This window comes from Gavialis gangeticus, unplaced genomic scaffold (genome assembly GCF_001723915.1).
Source record: "Gavialis gangeticus isolate Ggan-Ray unplaced genomic scaffold, GavGan_comp1, whole genome shotgun sequence".
Taxonomy (NCBI): domain Eukaryota; kingdom Metazoa; phylum Chordata; order Crocodylia; family Gavialidae; genus Gavialis; species Gavialis gangeticus.
The window spans coordinates 10,013,962-10,026,840 of NW_017729030.1; the positions used below are offsets into that span (position 1 = coordinate 10,013,962).

At 40.2% G+C, this 12,879-nt stretch overlaps 1 protein-coding gene across 6 annotated transcripts in view; it reads right to left on the reverse strand.

The window, feature by feature from the left end:
- The window catches only part of TBCK (TBC1 domain containing kinase), a 274,925-nt gene that overhangs the window by 150,690 nt on the left and 111,356 nt on the right, over positions 1–12,879 (reverse strand). For all 6 annotated transcript variants that reach the window (XM_019521937.1, XM_019521932.1, XM_019521933.1 and 3 more), the window contains 5 exons: positions 10,580–10,642; positions 9,617–9,743; positions 8,898–8,948; positions 5,479–5,562; positions 26–111 (listed from right to left, as the gene is read on the reverse strand). In XM_019521937.1, the coding sequence (XP_019377482.1) occupies positions 26–111; positions 5,479–5,562; positions 8,898–8,948; positions 9,617–9,743; positions 10,580–10,642 (411 nt within the window). The remainder of the gene's footprint in view (positions 1–25; positions 112–5,478; positions 5,563–8,897; positions 8,949–9,616; positions 9,744–10,579; positions 10,643–12,879) is intronic.

The following is a 12,879-nucleotide window of genomic DNA, read 5'->3' on the forward strand; positions in this document are numbered from 1 at the left end:
TTAAACAAGAAACCTCAGCACTTACATCTGGAATGAAGCCAATTTCATTGAGATGGTTACTCAGCTCTGGGTCATGGAACGCAATCATCTGGGAAAACACTGTCAGGTACTCTGAAATGAAACAAATGTTTCAGATCATTGCCAGACCAAGAACCCCCAGCACCAATTCAGCTCCATGCTGTAAAAACAATGAGTAGATACAGGGCGTGAATACAGATTCCGAAGCGTGCCCTATTCTTTACAGCAGTGGTTCCCAATGGGGGTGCTGTAACCCCCTTTCAAGTGTGTCACAGCACTGGCACGCCTCAAACCACAACCAGGTGAAACTGCTCCACTCTTATTATATAGGGCCCGACTAGGAAGCAGCTGCAGCAGATGCTCTTGCCTGTATTAGGTTTATCTGAGAAACCTAATGCAGGCAAGAGTACTTGGTTCAGCCCTGCATGATTCTCCTGGAAACAGAGGGGTGTGGGATAGGTCCAGTTAGTGGCAATGGCAGCAGCCAGCACAAATGCAGATAAATCACCAGGCTGCTACCAAGTGGACCTATCCCATACGCCTCTGTTTCCAAGAGGACTGTTTTATCAGGTTGTGGCCACAGCACAGTAGTTGAAAACCACTGAAGTAAGCTGAGGCAACCCAACAGTGGTTCTCAATTAGGGACTACTAAATTCAGAAAAGTTAGAGTGGCGGCTTGGATCCAAGAAGGCTGAGAACCATTGCTTTATACGAAGAATGTGTCCTTATTAAATTAACTTTTAGCATTTAAGTACATTACAAAACAAAACTGGCATTTTCTTCCTTTGCTTGCTCATAGTTCTTAATTTGCATCTTCATTAGCAACCTCCAACTTCTATAGTCTCCAAAATTAAAGGTTTCCTGTACTTTTTTTTCATACTCCACAGCAACAAAACTAAATGGAATGATCTATACCTCACTTGAAAAAAAAACTACACAAAGTTGAAATATTTAATGTGAAATAGGCTTTGGACATACAGTTAAGCTGTAAGTTACTGAAAGAAACTTGTTCTAGAAAATTACTTGTACTGAAGAAATCCAAAGATATCACAATCCCAAAAGTATCTGCTACAAAGATAACCTATTTATACCTTACTGCTAATTTAAGTATTAAAGTTTTTTCATCTGTATTCTTTATTGTCCCCTTGGAGGAGAAGAATTTCTGCAATAATATGTCTTTTCTGCAATAATATGTCTCCACTTTCACACATCAGCCTGAAAGGGACAGTTTAACTTAACTGCCTTCACCACAATTCATTTTTAACTTGCGAATGGGCAGGATGAGGCATGCAGCCCTCAGGTGTTTTATATTACCACTCTCCCATTCCCTTGTCCCCTATACTTTCATGAGATTCCTTAGAATCAGGACCAAGAGGCATTTCTCCTGTGGTTTCATGATGGGTTACATCTCTTTCCCCTCATCCCCCTGTCAAAGCTCACACATCCCAAACCAACAATTCCTGTTGCCCAGTAGAGCCTACCCCTGTCCCAGTTGCTTAGCCTCAGCTTCTTACTCCCAACAGATCAGTGGAGCCTTGAACACTGGCTTCTTAAGTGAATGGCTAATGTAGTTCCAACATGTTACAAAATCTTGAAAATGCCCCTTCTTTAATTAGGGCCTTCCTTCACTGCTACTTTAGGATTTACCTGTATATGGAATCATTCAGCCAGTATTAAATCTTCCATAATACCTCTAGCTATAAACATTTATTTCAGAGAAAGAATGTATTCACACACAAGGAATTGTTCAGGAATAGCTATAGCACTTTAAAATTTATGCCTGCTTTTAATCCAGATTAGCTTTTCAATTGTAGACAAGTTCTTGGCCTCATTATCTAAATTTCAGTGAAGACCATTTGAATTTGCCTAGCAAAATGAGTGATTACTAGGGCTGTGCAAAGCTTTGGTCACAGATTCGATTTGGAGGAGATTCAGCCCAATTCAGTGGCCAAATCACCAAATCCGAATTGAATCAGAAGTCCCATTAATCTCTCTGAATTGAATCGGAAGCTTCCAATTCGATTCGGAGAGATTTGACAACTTGGACGTGGACACAGCTTTATATATTTTTTCTACATACCTTAAGGTACCAGGTGGTTTGTTAACGCTGAGATGGTGGGGCAGATGGAGCATCCCACAGGAGCGTGGGGGGGGCAAGGGGATTCCCAGCTCACTTGGCGGCAGACCCAGTAGTGGACCAGAAGCATTTCTGGTCCACTTCCAGGTCTGCCACGAAGCACACAGGAGATCCACCCCCTCACTTGGCGACTGGGTGGGTACCTGGGGTCACCCTGTGGCTAAATCACTGAGCTGTGGGGGCATGGGGGGATCCACTGCCAAGCACATGGGGAGGAGGGCCACGTTCCTGTGGGCTGCTCCATCCGCCTCACCATCTCAGCGCTCGCGATCTGTGCCCGGTACCTTGAGGTATGTAGAAAAAGCATTTAAAGCTGTGTCTATGTCCACATCACTGATTCTCCAGATCAGAACAGAATCTTCAGATTCAGATTTGGCTGAACCGAATCAGGACACTGATCTGAATCAGCAAATCAAATCACTGTCCCCTCAATTCATAGACTGAAATCCGAATTGAATACAGCCCACTTCGCACACTCCTAGTGATTACTATGCTTGAATGAGAGGACCAGTCCTATATGCTGTTCTTAAAAAAAAAAAAAGTAGTGCAATTTTACAGCAGGATAACTGCGCACACACAATTGAGATGATAATTTAAGTTCTATCGTGAGTTAAATCAGATAAGGCAGACGTATAAATGGTGAACTCTCCCAGCTACACCGCAGTAAATACAGCACTTTTTACATCCTCAGTTAAATTATCCAGCATTTTAAGCAGTAAAAATCTGCTCAGTCATCAATGCCTGAGTTTTACCTCCTCCACTGTGAAGTTATGTCAACATAGCGAGATTCAGGGACTGCTTATCATTCCCCACATATAGTATATTGGGAATGCTGACTCTAAGACACTACGCTAACTAGAGGTCAAGATGTGTGGTTGTAAATGGCTGTCAGGGTAAGGGCACAAGTCAAGGTGTGCTTTGAGCTAACGCTGCAGTGGAAACAAACCTTCAGTCTCAGAAATTAAATAGATATGGAAATGACACAGGGCACTGCTTGCATGTTTTATCCAGAGGCCAGTGGGGCTAGCCTGGGTTACTTTAGCTTTCCCCACATACAATTCTGACATATTGTAATTCTTAAAATATCCAGCAGCAACAGGAAAGGTGCCTAAAACCAGTGATCGCATACATTCAGCAGCGTGCTCATGAATCCATTTTCATCATTAGCTTCCTGAAAGTATATTTTCTTTTAAAACTAAAAATTTGTGCTGATGGTGTTCAGGTGCAGATCCATCAGACTTTGTTAAACACCATTTTTATTTGACTAGCCAGACTCAAAATATAATTACTATGTGGGATTACATGATTAATTGTCTACTGAAGAGACAATCTACAAGATTTAGGTCCAGCCAGCTACTGCTGGCTGGAATGGTATTCTGAATTATTCTTTTGCATAATTTGATATTCTATAAATCCTTAATTGTTCTTATATCTTTCTTTATATGGGGAAAGACATTTAAATAAGCCTGGTATGACCAGTGCTTTGACTGCGTAGGTGTGCCTCACCAGCGACTGACTTTTTTTGTGATTTGAATGGTGTTATTCCATGATGGGTGAGATTCTTGAACCTTACTTCAGACACAGTACAGTCTACTGTATTTCTCCCTAAGAAAACCTCACTCCAACAAACTAAAGAAAATTCCCACAAAGCCTTCTTTTGAAATTGTTTTAATATTTATAAAGATCTTACAAACCTGTATACTACATACTACAAACTTTGAAATAAAATGGAAATCAGAATACACCGATGGTGCACCTAATCCTGCATCTCCAAAACAGGATTCAATATAGGGTGCTGCAGAAAAAGCTGTGAAGACTTAACCATGTATTTAGTTTTGCGAAAGTATCATACCATACCACAAACCCAACAGCAATTGATCATTGTTTTATACTTTGGACACATGAGATGTAGTTATTTTTATTGTATATTAGCTAGCAATCAATTATATTATTTCACAGAAGCATCTACACTTTGAAAAAAAATACCAAACAATTGGCCTTACAGAATAGGAGACTGAATCAGAGACATGTAAGCTTTGATAAGTAATGACCTCATCAGATGCTATTAAGGCAATGGTTCTCAGACTTTTTAAGCTCAGGGACATCTAGGAAAATGCCAAGTTTTAGTATCAACTCCCCACCCCCACTTATTGTTTTTGAGTGCAAAAAAAAATAGAGCAGTTTTTCTATTGCAAAGAACTCAGAAACACCACAACTATGGATTTCTATTTGAAATCTCTGTGTTTAGCTTGTGAATCACATTTGCACACCTAACAGTGCTAACGTGTCGCAAACCGCAGCACCCTTGAAAGGAATCCCAGGGTACTGTGGCACACTGATTATAAATTACTGTATTAAGGGATTTTCATATTATCTTATGAAGTAAGCTACTGCTTATGAAAGCTTACACATCTCTGATTTAGTTAGTCTATAAGGTGCAAATGTACTCTACCTTGTGTTTGATTTCAGATTAACATGGCTAACTACCTCTCTTACAACTTACAAGTTAATTCCACAGATAAATTATTTATTTCATGTTAGAATAATTTCTTTTCTTCTTTTAAAGTTTAGTGCTTTTAGCTTTATCAAGCAACTTCCCACTTTTGTACTGTAGGACAGTACAAAAGGGATCTCCCAACAGCTTTTTCACAACATTCATTTTATAGCTCTTATTCATACATCTTCTTATCCATTTCCTTTCCAAAACTCCAAATGTTTTTCACCTCTCCTCATATCAACCTTTCCCCAGCTCTCTACAGTCTCACAGTCTCCTTATGGAACTTTAAGAATTGTTTTCTACTCAGCTGAAGTCTTTCTTTCCCTGTAAAGGAGCTACCCTGAGATTTCTTGACTCTCCAGATATCAGAGTATCTGTAGTCTCCAAATACACTCTAATTAGTCATTTCTTTTGCATTCTGCTTTGTAGCAGAATAGCTATTTATAATAGGATGGCTTTGGAGGGATCTAGCCATGCAGCAATACAAGCAAGGACAGATTCCTTTTCAAGATCCCAATTTCATTTAATTGACTGGTTTCTACTTCAGCTGTTGAATAACAGCACGGGGTTTCTTCACACACATCCTTACCTGTTTTTACCAGTGGGCCCTTGTTTACTGCCCTGCTCCTGTGATAACCATTTATATATTTCAAATAGGTTATTTCCTATAGCAATGAAAGTTTAATTATACGTCTGTGACAGTTATAAAAGCTACTTAAGAGAAAGAGAGACCCAAACAGAAGAAACCCCACCAAACAGTTGATATGAACACACAATATTAAAAACCCAAATTCATAAAGAGTTAAATTTTACCTTATGGCCTTACCTTGAATAACATGAGAGTTATCCTTCAAGAAGAAGTTATACAGGTACTTGGGAATAAAAGCTGACATGCAGGCATAGGCCAGAGCTAGAAGAAAATTGGGGGGAGGAGGGAAAAATCAATAAAACTTGATGGAAAGAAAGAAGCATCTGTACACTGGAAAATACTTATTACTTTAAAATATATATATTCACACTCTACAGGGCAACTGTACAAAATATACACAGAATGAGCATTTCACTTTTAAAATGTTTTAAAAGCTACTCAAAAAAAAATCTGGCTTGCACCAATTATCCAATGAACAAATCAAGCAATGCAATTCTTTACATATTAATTTTTGAGCTGCAGAAAATGAATGTGGCACTTCAGAATGACTAGAAGTTGTATGGCCCTTTATGCCAGAGGCGTTGTCTAAACATGGGCGGTCACATTCTGTCTACCTAAAATTTGCTTGTTTCAGCTGGAAGTGACCTTCTGTGGGAAGAATTCTTCAGAGAGGAAGGACAATTTTGGGCTCAAGAGATTGGTTTGATTCCCAGCTCTCCTACAGTTTTTTTTTTTGCCTAAGTCTAGGCAAGTCACTTAACAGCTGTAATTTAGTTTCAACCTTCTCTTAACCCCCTTTTTTCTGTCTCTTCTAGGTAGACTTTGTTAGTCTCTCTCTTCTAAGATTCTTATTCCACCCTCAGCATTGTATTATCTAAGCACCTTCCAATAGAGCAGTACATTATGTGACTAATGCATCATATGTGGTTTGTTCATTTTCTTTTTAAATGGTAGCTGTGGACCCAAACATTTCTAGGATAAAACAAATCTCTTTTTACTACTACTATTTTATTATTTTTACTGTGCACCATCAAAAATTGTTTCTGATTTATTTCTTTGGTCAATATGCAAAGAAATGCCCAAGTATAAATAAGTGTTGCAATGTCTGCATCAGGGAAGCTCATAACTTCCAGAGAAGCAGAATACGCAAATAAATACAACAACTACCATGGAAGAATCCAGAGTAGCAGTGGTCCAATACACCCATTAAGACTACAAACCACAAGACAAAGCGTAAACAATAGGTGCTGTGTGAGGCTTTGGCAGGTGATTAGATTCGGAGGAGATTTGGCCAGATGTGGTGACTGAATCTCTGAATCCAAACTGAATCAGGAGACCAAATAAAAGGTCCGAATTGATTTGGAAAAGATTTGGTGCCACTTTGGAGATTCAGCCATAGACTAAACAGGCAGCAGTCCTCACCGCGCTGGACACAGCTGCCTCCAGCTGGTAAGTCTGTTGTGGTGGGAGGAGGGAAAGTGTGGGGGAAGGAGGGATTGGGGCTGGGACAAGCTGCCCAGCCAGGGCAGTGGGGCGCGGGATGAACGATGTAGGCGCAACTTGCTCCGGGCAGAAGGGGGCAAGTGGCAACAGGGCATAGCCCCAGGTCTGAGTGCTGCTGTGCCCACATCCCACACCCCTCCCCCTGCCACCCCGGCTGGGCAGCTTGCCCCAGCCACAATCTCTCCCTCCCCACGCCCCTTTCCTTCCCCCCACCCAACACAGGCTTACCAGCTGGAGGCAGCTGAGTCCAGTGTGGCGATGACTGCTGTCTGTTCAGTCTATGGCCAAATCTCTGAAGCGGCACTGAATCTTTGGATCTGATTTGGCCGAATCAAATCGGAACAGTGATTTGAATCTCCGAATTAAATCACTGTCCCTCTGAATCAGCCGAATCCGAAACAAGTAACTGCCGCTTCACACAGGCCTAGTAAATAACACCGAGTCAGCAGACAATGTAGTCACAGTCCCCATAAAGTCAAGACTTCCTTTCAAGAGACTTATGTTATTAGGATTCAGATTAAGCTACCCAGCTTTCACTTCATCTGAGGACCTAAAATCCAGAGAGTAGCATTAGCATTTTGACAGCCCAAGTATTTTTCTCATCTATCACAAGCACCTCACTTGCACACTGAATGGAAGTGGTTAAGGAATGGAAACCAAAGCATTCAGACGGAATTTGGGTAACATCTTTCTAAGGAAATAAAAGCCACTGTAGCAGAATTGTCATCAATTCCACCAGATCTCATGTGTTATAAAACACCAAAAATGAAGTGACAGGCAAAAGTATAAATTTATAGTGAGAAAATATTGAATGTTTCAGTTCATGTAAATGAAGTCTCTTACTTTGGAATACAAGTTTCTTTACCAGTATTTTTAAAGACATGCAAATAAAACAAAACAAAACCCCCCAAACATAATATACACAGTGATATTAATAAAAAATTAGGAAAGTCTACAAAGTCACAACACACTAACTTTATGCAAAAGCTCTAAGACTTAATGTGTCCGATGGGAGTCACAACTATGAAAAACCTAATCCCTTACTCACATCCTACTTATGGCTAGAACAAAAGTGCTAATAAAAACTAATCAGAATATTGAAACTCTGTCTAATTCTATGAATTCAGTGCCAGCACACATGAAAACCACTTCTAAAGCCAAGTTAACAAAGACACAGGAAACAAGACGAATCAATTCAATTTGACCAAAAATGTGGCCATGAGGAGTCACGCTTTTAGCTTCATCCTACCTTGGAGATCTCAGAACAGCAGAGTCTCTCAATGCTTGAAGAAGGGTGCTTGTGCTCGGAAGCTTGCAAAGAACTTTTTTACCAACTACTTAGTATCTTCATACAAGAGCAGATGTAGATAGTAATGAAAAGGCTACTAGTAGTTTGAATAAAGTATTACACCTAGAAGCAGATTCTACCACTTTGTTGCCAAAGACGACTATAAAGCATCCTCCCCAAAATTTCAACACAGTGAAATTTTTAGTATTTGCAATTAAGAACTTGGTGCTGTTTGTTGGAAATGATGGTAACAGTGGGTGCAACTAATTAGCTCTGCAGTAAAGTGCCACCATCTACACGTGTGCCTATATTAGGATGCAATAATTAATTAATTCCACCACAGAATAATACTGTCTGGGACAAGTACTATCCTATGGCAGGAGTAATTTATGCTACCTCAATGCACATGCGGATGGTGAATGGGGCTGGTTGAGGCATAAGGGTGCTATGGTGCAGGGGCTGCCTGCTGGCTAGTCCCACACTGTAGCACCCTTATGGTCTAGCCAGCCAGCACCTCTGCTTCCTGATGCTGCTAACCAGAGCCCGGAGCTCACCTCTTGGATCCTCTGCTCCACCTTGCTCAGTGTGCTGAGGTCTTGGGTGCACATGTAAATACTATGCCCAGGAGAAAGACTCCAGTGTAAACTGTACCAGATTTTATTTCTTCCTAACTGCCTATGTAGATATACCCTCCGGCTTCAACGTTCCTTTGATGTTACATCACTAAAACTCCACCTATTGCTTATTTGCACATGTGTGCACACACACACATAATAAGTTATACACGTATTCTAAAGATACTCACCTTCATTGTTAAAATTCAAGTACAGGAATGGTGCACAAAGAGAATCTAGACCTAAGGGGAGGAAAAGGTCAAGAAACTATGAAAAAATGAACACTCATTGAATATGACATAAGACAAAACACATGACTTGCATATTTAAGACCCTTACAATATTAGTGTTAGTTATGTTTGCAGAGAATAGGCATGAAACAATGGTATGAAAATAAATATAAATAATTTAAATTTGTTAAATTGTACTAATAGGGAGATTGTGCTAATTTTTCTCAGTTGTGTCCCTGTTTCTAAAAATGCTCCAGCATATTATACTCAAAATAGTAACACTGCACAGAAGTCACTGAAGTTAACATTGAACTGAGTAGCATTAGTCAATGACAACTTTTAAAAACAAAGTGAATAAAAATAAAGGGAGTGAGAAAATGCAAGAGAATTAATCAATTTCTGTGGGGAAAAAGGGACAGAATTTACATTACAAACAGAATGGGAAGCATAAGAATCTTACATTTTCAATATGTACAGCTGGAATCTCCTGAAATTTCTACACTAACAGCTGCAAATGAATAATTAAATCCAATTTTAAAGTCTATTAAAAAAGAAATGAAGAGCAAAGGCAAGCAAAAGGGCCTCCGCTCTATTTAGGAAGTAACTGCATTTTAGAAAGTCTTTGCTTTGAATGCTTCCCAGATAAACAACCAACCTATTTACTTACAAGTTAAACTTACCTTGCCAGTACACAAGATCAGGATGGGATACAACCCATGCCTTCAATACATGTCTAAACTTTGCATGGCCCTCTGGTGATGACAGCAACTCATCGTACTGATGACATCGAGGAATATCAACTTCAATCTGCAACACAGGAGGAAAGCAGGAGGAAGAAATCAGAACAGGGGTGGTCCCATGGCAATCCCACAACAATGAGAGTAGGGGAAAGTAGTGGAATGCAGCCAATACATTTACGTTGGGCCACCATGAAATCACAAACCTTTTCTTCCTTCATTTTAAAAAGACATGCTGTGTGGGGAAATGCCATTTACCTGCACTTTATGTTCATGAAAGACAGCCTTGGTCTCTTAAGTGAATTTTAGCGGCACCAGTTTCTGGCTTAGCTGTCAAGTCATATCTTCTTGGGTGTTAAAATCATTTTCTTTTAAGTGTTAAAGTACGAATTCTCAGGACAGACTCAGCTCAATAAAAAAACTATATTCCTTTGGCTAGATGAAAAGAGCAGATGTTACTAGTAATGTCTGTTCACCATTTGGCACTGCACTTTTCTGTGAAGAACTATATCCTTTGAGCTTCTGCTGAAGCTGATGGGATTTGGGGATGCTGTCATACAGCATCCAGATCCAAGTTGCAAAGTAAGTATTTCCTTTTTTCTATTTAGTATCCCTTTGCTATGTTCTGACATCTGTTTATTTTCACTTCAAAAGCAGGTGAACCCAAACACAAGGTTGCATTTTATGAATGCTATATTATAATTTGTGTTATGTTAACTAGTTTCTTGCAGGTCTCGCAACATGCTTATACTCTAGTCTACATAACTACAAAAACCCCTCAAAGTTCAATTTTGATCAGCAGCATCAACTGCAGTAAAAGAGCAGAACAGTTAACTTCATTTTTGAAGTGGAGGAAATGTCTTGCATTATATTGAGACAGCACTTGAAAATAAACACAAAGCTTACTTGTCGATCTGTAGGAATTGGAGTGTCCTTATCAATAGCATCATACCTTGCTTGAATGGCACCCTACAAGTGGAAGAATAATTTTAAAGAAACAGAAAGACTTCAGTTTAAATACTAATGCATTTCACTGCACATATACCAACAGAAATTAGACTACAGTATAAAAATACAGCTTTTTCCAGTTACACTAGCCTGAAGAATGTAGTTTGTTAATAAGGTATGGACACTAAATGCTTCATAATTCAATAAATCCCAGCTGTAAGACTGTGTTAGCATTATCATCTTTTGTCTGTTATATTCCAAACCATTTGCTCCTGCTTTCTATGAAACTAGCCTGAGATGTAGTAGTTCTCTTGTGTTTAACATGCATGTTTCATCTCAGGTGGCTGTTTGGGATCAGCTCATAAAATTGGCCACACTCTTGATCTAGTGTTTGATTTGCAAGATTTAAGATAGCCACATCATGGGCCTCCAATCTGATGTTGAGATATACCATCAGGAAAGAAATAGCCTCCCAACATGCTCTTCAATAAGAAGCTGACAGACTTCAGCTGGCTTGTCAGGTGACATCTATTAGGTGCATATAGATACTCAGACAAAACAGTATTTTGATTCTTGTGACACCACTATGGAAAAGGGCAGCAGCATCTATCCAGTAGATCTATCCAGCCCTGAACATGCCCCATCCACCTGTTCTAAGCCTGGACAGACACTGGTGAAGATACGCCAAGTCATGACAAACACTGTTTGCAAGCATGTTGAAGCCTGAGGTCTTGAGAACAGTTGCTGGGGACAACCCTTAATATCTTCACTGGGGTATTTCCAGGTTGGGCACAGTGACTCAGGAATGAGGTGCAGCATAATCAGGCAGGACCAACCCAGGACATGCTGCTGTTGCCACAGTGTAGACACACTCCAAGAAACTTGCTTCAAGCAAGAGGAAGGAATCAATCTCTTGTATCCCAGGATAGTAGTCTAACCACTGATGTATTCTTCTTGCCCTGATCATGCTACATTTGTAATCGGTTGTCTGCACCAACTGACAATGAGCCTGACATAACTACACTACGCGCTTGGATACATGCAAAAAGGTGAATCTGCTACAATAAGGTTCTTGTTTCAAACCATAACACCACAGGCAATGTGTGGATAGTTACATGCAATGCAATAGGGAGTCTCTCTGACCCCCAGCATCCCAGTCCTTCACTCTCCAGAGAAAGATGGGCTCAAGGACAGGCGGTCCCAAATCAATTAGGCCTTGGTAACATTCATTTGTACTACCGCAAGGTGTTTCTGCATTGTGCCGGCCTCCAGAGGACTCTGTTCAGGGTGGGTAAAAATCAATGACTTAACCTGATTTTTTTTTTAAAAAAAAAATTTTTTTTTTGTTAGTTGCATTAATTTGACTTTTTTGTTAAAACGCTTTTAAAAAAAATTAAATCTATATAAAGATAGTTTTAATGCAAGATATGTTAAAGCTCAGAGACATCATCATGGAACAGGGATTATTACTTCTAATGATATACTATTTAAGACTGCAGATGCATGTAACCTTTTTAGAAAAAATTTATAAATAGGTAACAACAGGCCATGGATTATATTAGGGGCCCAATCTTATGGGGTTCCCACAGGCTCCCCTACAGATTACTAAAGATTAAACACAACCACTCTACCTAATGGGACTTTGTGCTCAGTCTAGAAGATCCCATTAAGCATCTGTGATGCTTAATTTTGGTCCTCAAACTGGATTTCTGTCTCCAGAGATAACATCCTTGTTAACAGCAGTATATAGAGATAAGAGACAACAGACCTGATTACCTACCCATCAGCCATATTGCCTCTTTGCAAGTTTGTGTGCAGAGTCAAAGCAAATATCCAACATACATAAGCTTGTTGTTTTAGTTAAATAAAACTGTCAAATGGGTTACTAATTGGCTGGAGGGCCACACCCAGAGAGTGGTGGTGGATGGGTCTTATTCGACCTGGAGGGATGTGGGCAGTGGGGTCCCCCAGGGCTTGGTCCTCAGGCCTGCACTGTTCAACATCTTCATCAGTGACTTGAACAAAAGGGTAAAAAGCACCCTGTTCAAATCTGCAGACGACACTAAGATGTGGGGGGGAAGTGGGCACACTAGAAGGGAGGAATAGGCTGCAGTCGGACCTAGACAGGTTACAGGGTTGGGCAGATGAGAACAGGATGGGATTCAACACTGACAAGTGCAAGGTACTGCACCTGGGGGGGAAGAACCAGCAGCAGACCTACAGGCTGGGGAACTCCCTTCTTGTCAGTGCAGAGGCAG